This window comes from Loxodonta africana, chromosome 2 (genome assembly GCF_030014295.1).
Source record: "Loxodonta africana isolate mLoxAfr1 chromosome 2, mLoxAfr1.hap2, whole genome shotgun sequence".
In the NCBI taxonomy this organism is placed as follows: Eukaryota; Metazoa; Chordata; class Mammalia; order Proboscidea; family Elephantidae; genus Loxodonta; species Loxodonta africana.
In genome coordinates this window covers 173,587,019-173,604,380 of record NC_087343.1, presented here as the reverse complement: position 1 = coordinate 173,604,380, position 17,362 = coordinate 173,587,019, and the positions used below count along the sequence as shown (strand labels likewise).

At 43.7% G+C, this 17,362-nt stretch overlaps 1 protein-coding gene across 1 annotated transcript; it reads right to left on the bottom strand.

Moving 5' to 3' along the window:
- Nucleotides 1-654: 654 nt before the first annotated feature.
- On the bottom strand, nucleotides 655-17,297 carry LSM11 (LSM11, U7 small nuclear RNA associated). Its single transcript, XM_003404628.4, has 4 exons — nucleotides 16,829-17,297; nucleotides 8,646-8,785; nucleotides 6,302-6,385; nucleotides 655-5,828 (listed from the first exon to the last, which is right to left on the bottom strand). The coding sequence occupies exons 1-4, from the start codon at nucleotides 17,295-17,297 to the stop codon at nucleotides 5,418-5,420; spliced, it is 1,104 nt and encodes a 367-aa protein (XP_003404676.1). The 3' UTR covers nucleotides 655-5,417.
- Between the last annotated feature and the right edge of the window lie 65 nt (nucleotides 17,298-17,362).

Below are 17,362 nucleotides of genomic sequence, written 5' to 3'. Positions count from 1 at the left end.
AATACAAACAAGCAAGGATAGAAATTTCATGTATGTCAGCTGAGCCTAACGTAGGTATTCCTTGAAAGTGGGGAACTGGGTCTGGACAGTTAGCTTGAGGTTTCCTGCTCTAAGAACTGATATATTTTGTTTGTCCACCTTATCCAGGTGACTCAGTTCTGGAACCACACAGGAAATCAAATAATCAATGGGGCAAACTCTTTGGCTGTTAACTTCCTGTACGTGCACAGAGGAAAGCTGGTAGCAAATTCACATATTTCTGGAAGCACAAGAGGATCAATTAATCAAATGTGGTAAAACATTCAGAGGGGAGCCGAGTCAGTGGTGATTTCAGTAATCATGAATAAAATGGATTAATGCCAGTGAGCTATTAGGTGGAATAAATTCACAGGGCAATTACTATTGCTTGGGGCTCAGAAGAGATAATTCATAATGTGGGCCAATTTCCTTTTCTAAGAATGAAATTCAAATAAACTTGGAAGGAAAAAAAATCTACCTCAAGGATGGTGATGTGTATGTTCCTGGTAAAGAAAAGTAAGACTGCAGAGGCCTGAGATGTTTTAACTTTCTGGGTAGGTATCTTCACTTGGTAACAGACTCCCCTTCTACCCCTCGCCCCCCCATCAAAAAAAAAAAAAAAAAAAACCAGCAGAGACAAAGCAGCCAGTACGTGAATACAATGATATTTATTTATTACAGTTTCCAGACTCCCATGTGACACATATCTAAAGCAGACCATTGCGAACTGACGAGACTAGCAGCAATCCTCCCCTCAAACAGGAAATGTTTAGGTGAACTTAACAATTAGCAGTAATTTAAAGACAAGATTACAAGTCATGGGTTTTCTATTAGCAGCTCGTATCTGAATAGTAAAACTATAAATACAGCGAGTCATCCAAGTTTAGCCTTTCTAAAAAACATTAAGAAGTCACGATGCAGATGGGTATCCCTAGGGTTGCAAACAGATGCCCGGATAACAAGCAAATCACTTTCCAGGGCATCATTTACCCTCTGCTTAAATGTCAGCTCAGGACTACAGGAAAAGAAGAGGACAAAGGCCCTAAAACCTAGTTCACACATACTTCAGCCAGATAATAGTAGTTTAAATAATACTCTTTAAAGGTTTTCCAATATTTTTTCATGACTCTAAAAAAATAACATCAGACATAACATCAGACATTTGCTCCAAAGGACTAAAAATCAAAAGCGATTGCAATGTATTGGGAATAGCTTTTATACCTTTCCTGAGGGACAATTCCTGTCTTTTCAGAGAGGGTGTTATTAAAGAAGCACTAACTCTGGCAGCTTATTAAACTACTTTTTATTCTAAATAAATAAAGACCAACTGAAGCTCTCGGGTGCACTTACTTTTCTTTCCCTAGCTCCCCAGAACCATCCAATGCCATTTCTTGACAGAAAGCTTTCATTTTTATTAGAGGAGTGCAAGAGAACTTACAAACATTTGAAAAATACTTAAACACCAACAGGAAAAGAGGCCCAATCCTTCCGCAGATGCCAGGAAACTGTGACAGGAATCCCAAAGGCTTATCTTAAATCCATCAACTCAATTTGCCAGAAAGAAATGACAGACCACACAACTTTGCAACACAGACCCAGGTAAGATTTTCTTCCTTTACAACCACTAAGCAAAGACTTCTGGAGTTACTGCCCAGAAAAACACAGGCTGATGAACATAAGTTACTGAAAGGGGGCCAACTGCTTTCTCTATCTGGCATAGGAGAAGAAAAATAAAACATCTGCAAAACGATTATATGTGTACCATAATACTCTCACACTAATCATTTCATTAAATAAAAAGTACATAAAAGATTGGAAAGCTTTGGGCAGCACCAGTGACAGCTAGCTGTCCTTGAATAATTCCAGTTTTTTTCCTGAAGGCAAAATTTAGGTAAAATTTAAAAACACAATTTACAGAATGGATTCTATTTCATGATTTTGCTTAGACCAGCTGTTACAGGAATAGTGCAAATGGAAACACAAATATCTATTCTACATCACGTTAAGTTTCTACTGTTTCAAGGGGTAGCGGAGGTGGTACACCTAGATTTTTGTAAGGCTTCTGAGGATTAAGGGTAGCTCATAGCTCATGACCTGATAATCTCTAAGCATGCTCCTGGACTGCCTCACCATGAGGACTTTAATGCTGATGGTTTCTAGGCTTTCTAACTTGCCACGCACTAGCACAGACAGCAGGGTACTGATAGGTCTAAAGCCACATGCCTGAAACACTGCTCACTCTAAGCTTCTCACAAGGGATCCACCTCTAGTCATAATTCGGTCCCCGAAAGGAAGCATAAATGCCTCCCAACTGCTGGAACAAACAACCTAAAAATCCAAGTACTCCCAATGGTAGCACAGGAGATACACCTAAGTACAAAGAATGGCACGTGATATTGCTCTGGGTGTGAAACCAAACCTTCCATCGCTTAATCACTTTTTATTGTCTAACAAAGCTGGATACTCCAGAGATGACCTCAACAGTGCAAAGATATGTTCTGTGAATTTTCTTGAAAATGTCCTCATATCTAGATATTACTCTGAGGAACTAAAGTTGGAGGTTCAAAAATAAGTACTATTCTTACCAAGTTTCCCAAGCCCGAATTCCTGGAGGATACTAGAAACCGGCTTTGCTGCATTTCGGTTGTTCAGGATCCCCTCAGGTGAGTTGGTTGGGGGCTTCCAGGGCTCTACCATTCGGCTATTACTTCACTTTTTACTTCGGCTATTTCCGTAGCAACTTTCTACAGTTACAGATAATCATATTTTTTGAGCAGCACATCCATTATTAGGACCTATTTTTTTTCTTCCTTTTAAAAAATTCCTCCAATAATAAAGTAAAAGCCAATCATTTTTTAAAATTGACTTGTCTAAAAAGTAATTATCACGCTTTCTGCAAAATAACACATTCACTAGATAATTTTGATTCCAGAATCACTGTCCAAATCAAACAAACAAATAGGAGTATAGGGGCACATGAGACAAATCACACACAATTTAAAAATGGTTTTCACACAGTCAGAACTATCAAGTTGGGCAGAAAGTTAGTAAATCATTCCTTATATGGATATACAAAAATTATCTGCAAACATGAAAACAGGCATGTGTTTAAAATGAGTCAGGTCAGATTTAATCAGGCACTGAAATCAATGAAGACTGATTATATTACCTTTGATTCCAAATTTCTACATTATTGGGAAAATACAGTATTCATTACAACTCCTAGCTGAGACACAAAAGGGCAGGGGATGGCCAAATGGGAGACTGGTAAAGAGGCATAGGCAGACAGCTATTAATCTGGGAACTGAGATTTTGGACACAATATCCAGAAGAGATTTTACATTGGCATATTCTAAAAAAAAAAAAAATCACTCACTTATGTTGGCAACCTGGAACTTCTATAATAAACTTTTAGTGTATCTGATCTGGCTCTAAAGAGCATATTTTAAAATGCATTTAAAAATAAAGAAACAGGAAAAAAAAAAACCTTCTATAAATTCCCTCTTGGGGATGTGTTGTTTTTAGATGCTCATTCTTCCTTTGATACTCCCTATAAACATGTAACTCCCTAGAAAAGTTCAGGGGAATTCTTTCTGATGAGTATCAGAAAAGGCTGGGTGCTGGGAAGTAGGAGGAGCAGCAAAGAAATGTTCCTCTCCTCTCACTAAAGATATTCTCCTGAGAACTTTCACTGCCCCTTGGGAGAAAGAGATGGAATACAGGAATGGTTCCTAAAGGTATCACTGACTTCTGATTAGTTACAAGATCACAGTTAGTCCTAAGGACACCTATAAAGATCACTTTCTTATGTAGCACCTGCCTTGCTCGTAAGACAGAGAATTCTTAGAAAGCTTTGAAATAGAGCAGTAAAAATGATTGATGGCACCAGCATGTTTAGAGACTTTAAATGCCTTTCTGAAATTCTTTGTCTCAATAGTCCAGTGAGGTAGGTGTCTGATGGGGGAAACCGAGGCACAGAGGAGTTACCTTTGCTCATCTTTCATTGTATGAGAAGCCAGTGCCCAGCTAGCAGAAGGACTAGGCATCCTAGCTTCCTAACCTTTGCCCACCCTGCTTTGCTCAGAAGGCTTAGCTAAGTTACACAACAAATACAGCAGGCGAAATTTTTCCTTTCATACATTTTAACTAGTTAGTTATCTCACTTTGAACATAAGTTACTAGAAATCAAATATAAACTAACAAAGCAAAAATAAATACTGCCTAACAGTCTGTGTCAAGATGTCACCTATTGTGCACTGATGACTGAAAAAGAGTAAAACATGATTCAAGTAGAAGCATCAGTGGTTTCTATGGTGTTCCTGTTACTCAAACCATGCTGTGGATAAAGTGTCCCTTTAAGACACCATCCACTGTACTTTGTAAGAACCTCTTTGGCCTGATACAAGGGAATAAAACTACCACCCTTGTTTCATGGTAGAACCATTCTGAAAGATATTCTACACAGGGCCAGCCCCGCCTGGAAAGGGGACTCTCAGCCATGTGATGTGTGCGTATTACTAAGTTCATGCAGCACTCTTTGAAGCCAGACACAAGGGTCACAGTCTTCTGCCATGAAGCTCACAGGACAGCTCACACTACATACAGAGGGTGATACCACAGGGTACATGCAATAGCACCACACCACAGAAGTTAGAGAGCAGGACAAGAAGCCACCATCCAAGCATCTTACTGTCCCATCTGGCATGCCATCTGCAGAGGCTACCTCTGGTAAGGGCAAGGGAGGAGGTCCTGCGTTCCTTTCCACAAGGAGAGGGATAAAAACAGAGCATCCCATTGCTGGCTGCTTTGAGCACACCACTATCCAAATTGCAAACTTACGTAAGTTGGGAGCTTTTCTAGATCTTACAGACACTCAAAGGCAATAAACTTTATTTCTTAATCAAAAGAGAATGGTGTGGAGCAAAATTCAAAAGTCTGTTACATGACGCAAGTGCAGGGCTTCAGCACAATTTACACAACTACTCTCAGAATCACATTCATGAGTACTCAGGGCACTAGCATTCAGAAATAATTTTTTTTTTTTTGCTATAGTCTCTGAGGAGTGAATTCAGTTTACACCATAAACGCTACTTTAAATGGAAGAGCTTATATCTGGTTTGCTTTGAGTGTCTGAGGTACTATACCATGAAACCAAATCAGATACGTGTACTGACACACAGCTTCTGCCTTCATGTTAACGCAAATACCCACCCTCCAAAGGGCTCCTCACAGGAGCTCATCTCCCAGAGGGCCCGGGCCTGGCTTCGTCCTCTGCACAGGCAGGACCAGAGGGACTCGTGCCAGCTCAGAATCTCAGTGGGACACTAGGACACAGCATAGCAGCACTGCATGCATTTTATTTCTACCAACCAAAGCTCCAGTGAGGCTGAGCTCGCTGGTCACTGCGCAAGGTGGACCAGAAGGACATTCTCACCTCGAATGAAAATCTGATTTATGTGGCGAGTGAATACCTGCTGGTAATCCACTTTGGGTTTTCGCTTTTTCTTACGGGACTGGCCCTTGGAAAGGGTGGCAGCCCTGGAAAAGGTACCTCCAGCACTGGACCCTTCTGTCTGTGTAGTCCTCCCTGACAGCTCTGACCTGGATTCCTCCCTTCCCGATGCCTGAAGGGAAGAAGGGATGGAGCGGGAATGCTTGCGCGAGCCCCGGTCAGTGTCGCTTCTCCCCCACACCGAAGCCACCTTCCAAGTGGATGTCTGGGAGTATCTGGACAGAGTGGAATCTTCAACTGCAGACTTCGAATCTGCTTCCTTCTTGGAGGAATCTTGAAGTTTTAGCCGATCAAACAGCTGTAAGGAAAGCAATTACAAATATTAAGCCTTCTCTTCAGACCTCAACATCCCTCTTTCAATATACAGAAAAAGACCAGATTCCTTAATTATGCTCTGTGGTCTCCTTGCTTTGCAATTTTAAAAAAGTTACTAATGAATTTTCTATTTGGAGCCATGACTCAGATAAATCAATAAACGTGTCAAGAGAAAAGGCACAAAAGGCACCTGCTTATCCTGTGGCATAAAGCTGAACGACTTTGAAGCCTTATAAGAGGTAACTTGCTCCTCAGATAACATGCAGGTTAGATGCACAGATTGTGGTTTTATGCTGGAAGCCTGACGAGAGAAGGATGAAGGCCTGGGAGCAGGCGTACCTTGTTTTCAGCAACAGGACTTCCTCTCTAGGAAATTCGAGCCACTGGCCTCAGCGATCTTAATTCCTAAGCCTGAAAGCATGCTGGGCACTCAGAAAGTCAGAAGAAACTGCCTACCCTAGTGAGAGTCAGTGAAGAATCCCGTTCGTACGCTTTGCCCAGAACAGGTTTTCGGTACGTCTCATCCACGTCAGTAAGTGCCTAGAGGAACAGCCCAAAGGGAAAAAAATGAGGCAGAATTAAAAATATTTTTAAGGCTTTCAGATTAAAAAAACAAAAAGGCAGAATGACACTTAATTGTAACGGAACAAGTGACTCAGGGCAGGTGACTTGGGCAGAAGAAAATGGTACCACTTGGCACTCCCCAGGTAGGACTGCCGAGCTGCTACCACCGTGAGACAAGTCTCTGCCATGGTAAAGGGCTTTTACAACTGCATGTACTACTTGGCTCATGGCGACCCTGTGTATTTCAGAGTAGAACTGTGTTCCAGATGGTTTTCATGACTTTGACCTTTCAGAAGCAGACTGCCAGGCCTTCCTTCCAAGGTGTCTCTGAGTGGGTTTGAACTGCCAACCTTTTGGTTAGTAGCCGTGTGTGCCACTCAGGGACTGTAGAACTGTGTGGTGGAGGTTCTTAAATTTCAGGATGTATAAATACCTAGGAAGCTTATTAAAATGCAAATTCCAAGGCTATGGTAGAGATTCTGATTCAGTAGGTCTGGGATGGAGTGCAGGAACCTTCTGTTTTAACCAGAAACCCCAGGTGATTCAGATGAAGGATGGCCTTAGACCACACTTTGAGAAATACCACTCCACTGTTCCCTTTCCCTCCTTAGTTTTATGTCTTATGATAGCAACTAACAGAGGGTAACCAGGACTACATGCAAAATTACTGGAGCGCTCCTATCTCTGAGAGATCAACCTCACAGGACCACTGTTAGGATCAAGTGAGATCATGTAGGAGAAATTACTCGAAAAACTAAAGCTCCGTACAAATGTAAGGTCACAATATTGTTATTATTACCACCACTTTCATCAAATGTATTCTCTTAAAAGTTCTTTCCCTTCAAGAGTAAAATTATGTAATTTTACTATATTTACATAGTAAAATATTTCTTCTACATTTTAAAAATGAAAAAACTGAGGCTCAGAAAAATTACTTTTCCTAGATTTATACAGCTACCAAGTGGTAAAGCTAGGATTCAAATCCAGGTCTTTTGCTTCTATAATGGTTGACAACATGGTCTTTGGAGTCAGAAAGATCCAGGATAAAGTCCTAGTACTTCCACTTACTAACAGTCTGATCTGAGACCAATCTTCCAATCTCTCTAGTCTCAATTTCTTCATTTGTAAGTAGAATGGTAACTGTAGCTACAAGTCATCCATTAATACATGGAAAGCCATTAATAACTATCTGGCACATATCAAATACTCAATAAACATCCCCATAAACTATTGTTTATGGAAAAGAAAAGTTGGAGATTAAAATCCACATACAAAAGAAACCTTAGAAAGCCCTTGTGGATCCTATTTTAACTGCCTAATATTATAGCTGTGCTATCATTTATTCCTTCTCTCCTACAACTGTCTATTAACCAGACAGTAAACCTCTGGAAGGCTAGGGTGCAGGATACACTCCTTCATAAGGAAACGCCGTGCACAGTGCCCTGCTTATTAACATGCCTACTCCACCCCTGTCCTTACCTCTCTTCTCAAATACTGCAGAGTGAACGTTCCTTGATGGGGAAATCACGTCTCACTCCTTCTGAAACCTCTGTACTTAGCACAAATGTCCAGCCAAAGTGAGCAATGAATATTGTTAAATAAATGAAAGAATGGTGGGCAGGAAATCAATGTAAAATTACTAAACAGATGACGCCAATAACTGCTCCTCAGGGCTGTGTTTCTCAACTTTGGCACTAATGACAGATTTTGGACTGGATAATTCTTTGTTGTATACTGTAGGATGTTTAGCAGCATTCCTGGCTTCTACCCACTAGATGCCAGTAGCAGCATCCCAAAACCCAAGTCATGACAATCAAAATGTCTCACAACACTGTAAATGTCCCCTCTAAAGGACAAAGTTTCACTGGTTGAGAACCACTGCTTCAAGGGAAAACCAAATCAGACCCACTGCTGTCAAGTCGATTCCAAACTGCCCCCATAGAGTTTCCAAGGCTGTAAGTCTTTATGGGAGCAACTGCCACTCTCCTGTAGGAGCAGCTGGTGCTAACCTTTTGGTTAGCAGCTGAGTGCTTTAACCGCTGTGCCATCAGGGCTCCTCATTTTAAGGGAAAGGAAGCAATAAAGAGAATCTTTTGTTGCCCAAGAGAAAGCACAGATTCTGGATCTGGGAAGTTTTTCTCTAGGTTCTGCTGAACAAGGTTACTGAGGTCCTTCAGACATAGAAAAGATTTAATCCCTAGGAGGTTTTCCAGACCCTAGAGAAAGGCTTAATTACCATATTCCAGAATTTGTCAAATGCGACAAGGAATCCTGTACAGACGCCCCGAAGTCCCTTGAAAGTGCGGATGTGAACATTCACCTTCACCCCTTCCCGGATACAACGATGGAGCTCACCCAGAGGGCTGCCCTCGTGCACTGAAACAAGAGAAGAACAGTCAGTATAGCATACACGTCTGTCCCATCCCCAGAGTTAACACCGAACGTCACCTAACCATCTACAGTAACACAAGTCAACACAATGCAGAGATAACCCCACTGTCAAAATGGGAAGGCCCAACGGGCAATTTGGCTAGTAGTTGCAGGCAGCATTCATGGAAATTAGACAAGTTTCCAACAGAATATGGATAAACTGTACATACAGAGAGCATCCAAATGTGCCACTACCTGTATATCCTTTATTCTTTGATGTCATTGATTCTAAGATACGCCATCATTTAAATACTTTGAGGAAAAGAGAAATACTACTACATTAAATGTATACATCAGCAGCTAGAGTCTCTCCAATTCTATGCCTTCTTAAGACAATTTTTCTCTGCATAATTCTCATGAACCATTATGTCCAGCTTGAGTCTTCCTAAGAAGCAAAAACCTTGCTCATATGTTTAAAGGAAATGAATCGTATGACATATCTGCCTTGAAGCATGTACCATCCCCTAGGAGAATGGCCTTTTAGCCCCCCCAGTCTCGGTGACTTCATGCATGAGCTCTCTGGAGCCACCAGTGTTGCCATGGACATTCTCTTTACACCAAGAGGAAAAGTTCTGGTCATATTCCAAGCCTTGATGCTGTAACAGGCACCTGCTGCACACCGGGCTCCTAAGAGATTGCTAATAATCACCATGTAAAAAGAGCAGTGTGATGCATGGGAAGAATACTGGGCCGGTATATTTCAGCTTTTACTATAAGGGGCTCTTTTTTTCTCAGGGCTTGGGGACAAGAATGATTTTTACTATTTCATGTTAACTTAGCTCTCACAATATGCTAGTTATACCATATGAAACCTCCCAAAAGAAAGCCATAGACACATACATTCACTCACACAGTCTCAGTCTCTCTTCCTCAAGTTTGCAAGGCAAAATTCTTTGGAGAGCATTTGCCACTGATAGTAAACAAACAAACAAAAATCTCTTTTTGTTTCCAGGCATAAAAGAGTCCTGCACTTTATTTTGAATAACCAAGTTGGTTTCTCTTGACTTCCTTGTCTCTCACTCATGGGTTGGCTTATGAATGGTGGCCATGATAAATTAATACTCTTGGATTAAGAAAAAAATGACTTATCTAACGAGAAGTAGGAGTTTATGTCTGGTTGAAAATTTGGCATGAAGGAACAACTGGAGACAAAGTGACACAAACACTGACCTGGAAAAGTGTGGTGCAGTGAATTACTCAGTATGGCCCTTTTAGCCATGTATGGTCTTATAACTCCCACACAATGATTGAGTGGGACTATACAAATAAGGTACTTGTTGCCCACCAAGGGGATTGGACAGCTTGCTAAAAATGCAAGTAACATACATGGCACCCTTGTGAGGGTGAGATCATGCAAATAAGCTATATGGAACCCTAATGAGGGAACTGGTCAATTTTTCCATCCTTCTTTTTTTTTTTTTTAGGCTTAAAACTCATATGGGCCATCCCAGAGGCAAGAACAGGGGGATCTCACTACCCTCAAGAAAGAAGATCTGGGAGTGGAGCACGTCCTTTGGACTTGGGGTCCCTGAGCTGAGAACCTCCTAGACCCAGGAGACAGAGAGAGCTGCAACACCTAAGATGGCACGAGACGGCAAGAAGCAGCGGTGGAGAAATGGCAGCAGCAGAACCAGGAGACTGGTAGAAGATGATGTGGTGGGCTTCCTAGCCCACTGAGCGAAATGGCTACAGTGGGCATGCTGACCCACAGAGCAGGAGAGCTGAGAACCTTCAGGCAGGAGGCTTGTTGGCAGAGTAGGGTGCCTCTGGGTACTTAACGGTACAGCTAAAGAGCTTTCTAACACTTGATCAAGCAGGAGAGAAGCCAGGCCTGAGCAGGGCTAAGATAGGTGGCCTGTCATGAGGGGGTCAAGAGGAGCCCTGTACAGCCAAGAGGAGCTGAGAGAGTTGTCCTGCACTGAAGGAGGGAGACTTTGCCTACTTGCTTCCTGATCCTGATCCCAAGTTGTAACCTGTTACTTCCCTAATAAACCCTATGTTTTAGATATCTAGTGTTGCTATAACAGAAATACCACAAGCAGATGGCTTTAAAAAATAGCAATTTATTTTCTCACAGTTTAGGATGCTAGAAATCTGAATTCAGGGTGCCAGCTCTAGGGGAAAGCTTTCTCTCTCTGTCAGTTCTGGAGTAAAGTCCTTGTCTCCTCAGCTTGTTTCCTAGTTCCTTGGAGATCTCCATTTGGCTTGGCATCGATCTTCTTCCATCTCTATTTCTGCTCACTTGTTTAATCTCTTTTATATCTCAAAAGAGATTGACTCAAGATACATCCTACACTAATCCTGCCCATTAAAATAACAAAGACATCCCATTCCCAGGCATAGAGGTTTAGGATTTACAACATATATTTTTGGGGGACATAATTCAATCCATAACATTCTACCCTTTGGCCACCAAAATCCATGTCCTTGCCATATGCAAAACACATTCACCCCATCACATTATCCCCAAAATCTTAAATCAACTCTGAGTCTAAAATCTCATCTTCTGAATCATCTAAATCAAATATGGGTGATACTTTAGGCATATTCCATCCTGGGGCAGAATTCTTCTTCATCTGTAAACCTGTGAAATCTAGGCTGTAAGTACTATGGGGTGGGGGGGGGGCACAAGGTAGACATTTCCATTACAAATGTGAGAAACTGGAAGAAAAGAAGGGGTAATGGGCACCAAGCAAGCCCAAAACCCAGCACAACACGTTAGTTCTCAAGGCTCGAAATCCTCTCTTCTTTGAGACCATCTGGGCAACGGCCCCACCCTCCAGCCTCTGGGTGTTGGCCATGCTCTCTGGATTCTGGGTGGAGGCCCCGTGACCCTGGGCTTCAGCTCCTCCTTCCAGGCCCACTGGGATGGCAACTCTGCTCCCTTAGCTTTGGGTGGCCCCATTCTCCCAGTCCACCTGAATAGCAACCCCATGCCCTCGGCCCCAACGGGTCCCATTCTTCTGCCTCTTGGGCATAGCAGCCCCACACTCCAGAATTGAGTTGGTGAAGATCTGACTCTTTGAAACCTAGGAGGCTGTGGCCTCACCCTTTGAAACCAATAAGACCCTGCTTCCCAAGCTCCTTCCAACAGTTCTGCTGATCTCCAAGCTGCTCCAGGGCTGGTCCTTTTCTTTTTTTGGAGGATAACAGGTGTAGCTCCTATGGCCTGTTTCCTGCCTTTAGAATTCCAAGAGGCAGACCGTTTTCTCTCCTTTCATTCTTTATCTGTCCCTTCAGTCTAAGCTGATGGGGCTTCTGCGTTGATAGTTAGATCCATCAGTCACAGGCTTAAATCTCTCTAACAAAAAATTGTGTAGCCTCTTCCTTGGGGAAAAGTCTAGGATACATGTCTTTAGTTTGTACAACAGAATTTTCCAAATCTGTAAGTTTTGTTTTTATTTTGCATAGTTCATTTTTATGTCCATCTCTTTCCTCTCACGTTTTATCATAAGTAGCCAGGAGAAACCACGTGGCCCCTTTAAGAACTTGCTTAGAAATCTTCTCAGCTACATATCCAAGTTCATCACTTACAAATTTTACCTTCCACCAAACATTTGAACATAATTCAGACATTCTTTGCCACTGCATAAAAGAATCTCCTTTCTTCCGCTGTCCAATCACGTGTTCATCATTTCCTTTTAAAGCCTTATCAGAAGCACATTTAACCTACAAGTTCCTATCAACATTCTGTTGCTGGCGCCACAGGTATTCTCCAAGATGACAGAGACTTTCTCCATAGCTTTCCTCACTTCCTTCTAAGCCCTCACCAGGACTGCCTTTGTTGTCCGTAATTCCACCCACAGTCTCTTCAAGGCAATCTAGGCTTCCAAGCCTCTACTCATTACCCAATTCCAAAACCACTTTGACATTTTCAGTATCTGTTAGAGCAGGACCTCATTCCTGGTACCAAATGTCTTAGGCTGGGTTCTCTAGAGAAGCAAAACCAGCAAAGTGTGTATATATAAATATATATAGAGAGAGATTCATCTCAAGGAAATGGCTCACACAATTGTGGGGGGCTGGCAAGGCATCAGGCTGGAGGCTTCTCCTGACTCATGTGGTTGCAGAGGTTGATGAACCCAAAATCAGCAGGCCAGGCTGAAGGCTACTGGCTCCCAGGGTTTCAGGAGCTGGCAAATCCCAAGATCTGCAGGTCAAGTGGCAAGCTGCTGGCTCAGACACCACGAATCAGAGGTGAAAGGATGATGAGTCAGATGCAGGATCCAAAGCACAAGAGGTTTGCCAGAACATCTATACATCCTGTGTGCAGGCCACAACCCGAAGAAAACTCCCCTTTCAACTGACTGGCTGCTCGTATCAGATCACAAAATTGGGGTGACTATATCAGGTCACAAAATGAAGGATGATTGTAATATTACGTAAGTGCCAAATTACATAACTGCCAAACCACTGAGAATCACGGCCTGGCCAAGGTGACATACAACCTTAACCATCATATCCCATAATTATGAATATGGTCTGTGAGTTCTGTATGGCCATTGCAACGAATTATCCAACCCTGAAGAGACGCAGAGCTGTGGGAGAGATGGCTGGTGTCAGAATTGGTAAAAACACTGGAGATAGAAGGTATGTGTGACCTCCACTTCATAGGAATCAGCCTTGGGCTAGTGTTGATCTTGATTTCCCCCTCTCGGGAAGTAAGAGGAAGTCACATGCCTCAATGGCATTTTTACAGCAAGGAACATCATCTACACCTCCTCTAACAATATTTTTAAGGCCTTTGAACCTTTAATATATTAGGGTGTGTGTGTGTGCACATGCCCTGCACACACGCATGTATACCTATATCTGGGTATGTATTATAAAAAAAATTATAAGCAGTGTTAAATCAAGCATTGAATACAACTTTTAGGTCATTATAACTAGCAATGAAACTTTAGAATTTACCTCCTCTTTCCTCTCCTGAGACTAGCATAATAGTTAAGCACATGAGCCTTGGAGTTGGATAAACCCAGGATTAAGTCTCACCTGCAACACTGGCTATATGACCCCGGGCAAGTAGTTAAGCTCAATGAACCTCAGATCCCTCATCTATAAAACAGTATCTAAGGGTAGTGCAAATACATAACACACTTGGCTGGTAACTCCATGGCTGGCAGTTCAAGTCTGCCCAGAGATGCCTCAGAAGAAAGGCCTGGCAATCTACTTCTGAAAAAGCAGCCATTGAAAACTCTATGGGGCACAGTCCTACTCTGACACACATGGGGTCATCGTGAGTTGAAATCGACTTGATGGCAACTGGTATTCTGGTAAGGATAAAATGAGATATAATGCACATAAGTACTCAATAGCAGTAGCTATGAATAGTAACAATAACATCACATTATCTTATTTACAAAGGGGCATGAGTTAATGTTTGGGGTGATAGAAATGTTCGATTATTGTGATTGTGGTGGTGGTTTAATGACTATACATTTGTTAAAACTCACTTAAAAAGGGTGAATTTGGCTACATATAAATTACAACTAAATAAGCCTGATTTTTAGTTACTGTCCTAGTTATCCAGTGCTGCTATAACGGAAATACCACAAGTGGATGACTTTAACAAAGAGAAATTTATCCTCTCACAGTCTAGGAGGCTAGAAGTCCACATTCATAGCGCTAGCTTCAAAAGAAGGCTTTCTCTCTCTGTTGGCTCTGGGGGAAGGTTCTTGTCATCAATCTCCCCCAGTGGAGGAGCTTCTTAGCGCAAGGACGTTTCCAAAGGATGCACTGTTCCCCTGGATCTTGTTTCTTGGTGGTATGAGGTCCCCATGTCTCTTTGCTCGCTTCTCTCTTCCCAAAACCTAGTGCCGTCGAGTTGATTCTCTCTTACATATCTCAAAAGTGATTGATTTAAGACACAACCTAATCTTGTAGATTGAATCCTGCCTCACTACCAACATAACTGCCTCTAATCCTGCCTCATTAACATCATAGAGGCAGGATTTACAACACATAAGAAAATCACATCAGATGACAAAATGGTGGGCAATTCACATAATCCTGGGAATCATGGCCTAGCCAAGTTGACACATACTTTGGGGGGACACAATTCAATCCATGGCAATTATTATTATCCATACCCTTCCTCAGCTTCAAGACTTAAAGATTTTCTCTTGTAAGAACTCTTTCTTGAATAAACTAATCCTCACCCATGCTTCTGCAGTTTTCTTCCTTCTTGAAGGTCATCAACTCTTTTTGTCTACCCATCTCTATCATATGCACCTGTTTCCAGTGGCATAACTAAAATGTTCAGTTCCCAGGGCACATTCTCCAAGATCTTGACTCTAGGCTTATATTTAATCATGAGAGATCGACAAAGCTGGTCTCCACATTCTGTCATACCAGCACAGCAAATTACTCCATACTTGTTGCTGTCATGTTGATTCCGACTCATAGCAACACTATAGGACGGAGTAGAACTGCCCCATAGGGTTTCCAAGGTTATAATCTTTACAGAAACAGACTGCCACATCTTTCTCCAGCAGAGTGGCTTGTGGGTTCAAACCACCGTCCTTTTGGTTAGCAGCCCAGTGCTTTAACCGCTGTACCACCAGGGCACCCACTGCATAGAAATATCTTTCCCTTGACAATCTTGGCAGCAGAACAATGAGAATCGGCAAAATAGAATTAAAGTGTTATAATCTGAGACCTGGAGTGCCTTTCAGCTATCAGAGAGTGGCAAAAGATAAAATAAGATGCTGTCATTTCAGGAACATGCACACTCTGTCCTTGTGTTACTGCTGGGCAAGGAAGCTAGGATAAACCCTAGCTTAAGCACGAATGCTCTGGCGTGGTAACCATCTGACAGAGGCTCCCATACAGCACCACAGCTTTTCAGGATATTTCTCTCTTAATAAATAAATCTCTAGGAATGAACCAGAATTTCCTTTGCTTGGCACACCCCTCCATTCAAAAGTCAGTGATTTAATAATGTAACAATTTAGCTATCAGAATACAGATGCTTTGAATGGCTAAGTAGGTCATTGTGTTCACAGGGCAGATGTCAGACTATTTGCCAGATAACAAAAAATGTAACCGTGGCTGTTTTTATACCTTTTAAACAAGACCAAACTCACACATTAGCAACCTCTGCTGTTTACAGCTTTACTCTAAGGATCTATCAGGGGGCTCCAAGAAATTCCCTTGTGCCATTTACACCTTTGGAACTTAAAATAACCTGCGCATATGGTAATATGAGCCTGACAGACCCCTTCCTGCACCCAGCCAGGCAAAGTGGCTGTAAAACGGAGTCTGTTTTAGTGGCATTTTGTGCCTGCTGCATTCCAGCACTTCGGATTTAGTAATGTGAACATATGTGTATCAAGATCCTGCAGCCATTCCGCTTACAGCACAGGAGAAAGAGCTGACTCTCAATGTGGAGGGGTTATGGAGTTGTCTCTTGTGTTATCTGGACAGACCTCTCCACACTCCATTTGATCATCCCCAAATCCCCCTGACCATAGTCTCCTTTCCCTAATATTGGCTGTGCCCTCACCCACAACTTCTCCTGCACGTCCCCCCCATTACCTCTATCTGCAGTTCCCAAGACCTCTCATCACCTCTGCAGTGTATCCCCATGATGCCCCCGATTCTTTTCCTGGCCCCCACCATTTCTCTAGGTCTTCCCTCCTCAACACCCTATAGACATTTCCCTGGTCCCAATAATCTCTGCAGACCTTCTACACCAGTTACCCATGCAGACCCTTACCGTAGGTCCTTATTTTCTCTATAGCCTTATCAGCCTCGCCTCATTACTCATGCAGCCCCTCCAATACTCAGTGACACTCCTCACGCCCCCATTACCTACATTTCTCAAGCAGATCCTCCCCACGGTCGCTGATTATCTCAGCAAACGTTCACGAAGACCCTCCCCCCAATACCCGCAGACCGTGGCCATGCCTCAATCTCCCCGCAGACGCCCCGTTGGCCACCACTCCCCGGGACAGCCGGGCCCTCTGCCTCCGCCCCGGCCGGACTCACAGGGCATTCGTGTGAGCACGTTGCGCGGCGCTTTCTGGGTCCGAACACGACCCCGCCGGGGCGCCCTGGCGGCCCCATCCTCTTCCTCCTTGGCCACCATGAGGCGGCGGAGGCGCTGGATGCGCTCGGGGTCCGCGGCGGGGGCATTCTGGCGGCGGCGGGTCCTGCCCAGGGCCCCGGGGGCCGCGGGGACGGCGGGGAGGCCGGCGCCGGCGGGGGCCCCCGAGCCCGCGGCCGCGCCCCGTGCCCGCCCGCGCCCGCCGGCCCTGCCCCCGGTCCTCAGGAAGCTCTCGTACTCAGCCAAGTTGTTGAAGCAGGGGGCGTTGGGGTAGGGGATGGGCGGCAGGCGCGGCGCGTACAGGGCCAGCAGTGGGTCGAAGCTGTCAGAGCTGACATCCAGCCGCGGGCTGGGCGGGCGCGCGGGGCTCCCGGCGCGAGCGGACCTCGCCCCCCGCTCCCGCTCCTCCATGTTTGAAAGGCCCGCAAGCCGAGGCCGATGGGAAGAAGGAGCGGGGCCGCCAGAGGGCGGTACTG

Coding starts and splice junctions, on each gene's coding strand:
- LSM11 (XM_003404628.4), bottom strand. CDS start 17,297: ATGGAGGAGCGGGAGCGGGGGGCGAGGTCCGCTCGCGCCGGGAGCCCC. Junction 6,386..8,645: donor TTGACAAATTCTGGAATATG/GTAATTAAGCCT, acceptor CTGTTCCTCTAG/GCACTTACTGACGTGGATGA. Junction 5,829..6,301: donor CTTCACTGACTCTCACTAGG/GTAGGCAGTTTC, acceptor CTTTCCTTACAG/CTGTTTGATCGGCTAAAACT.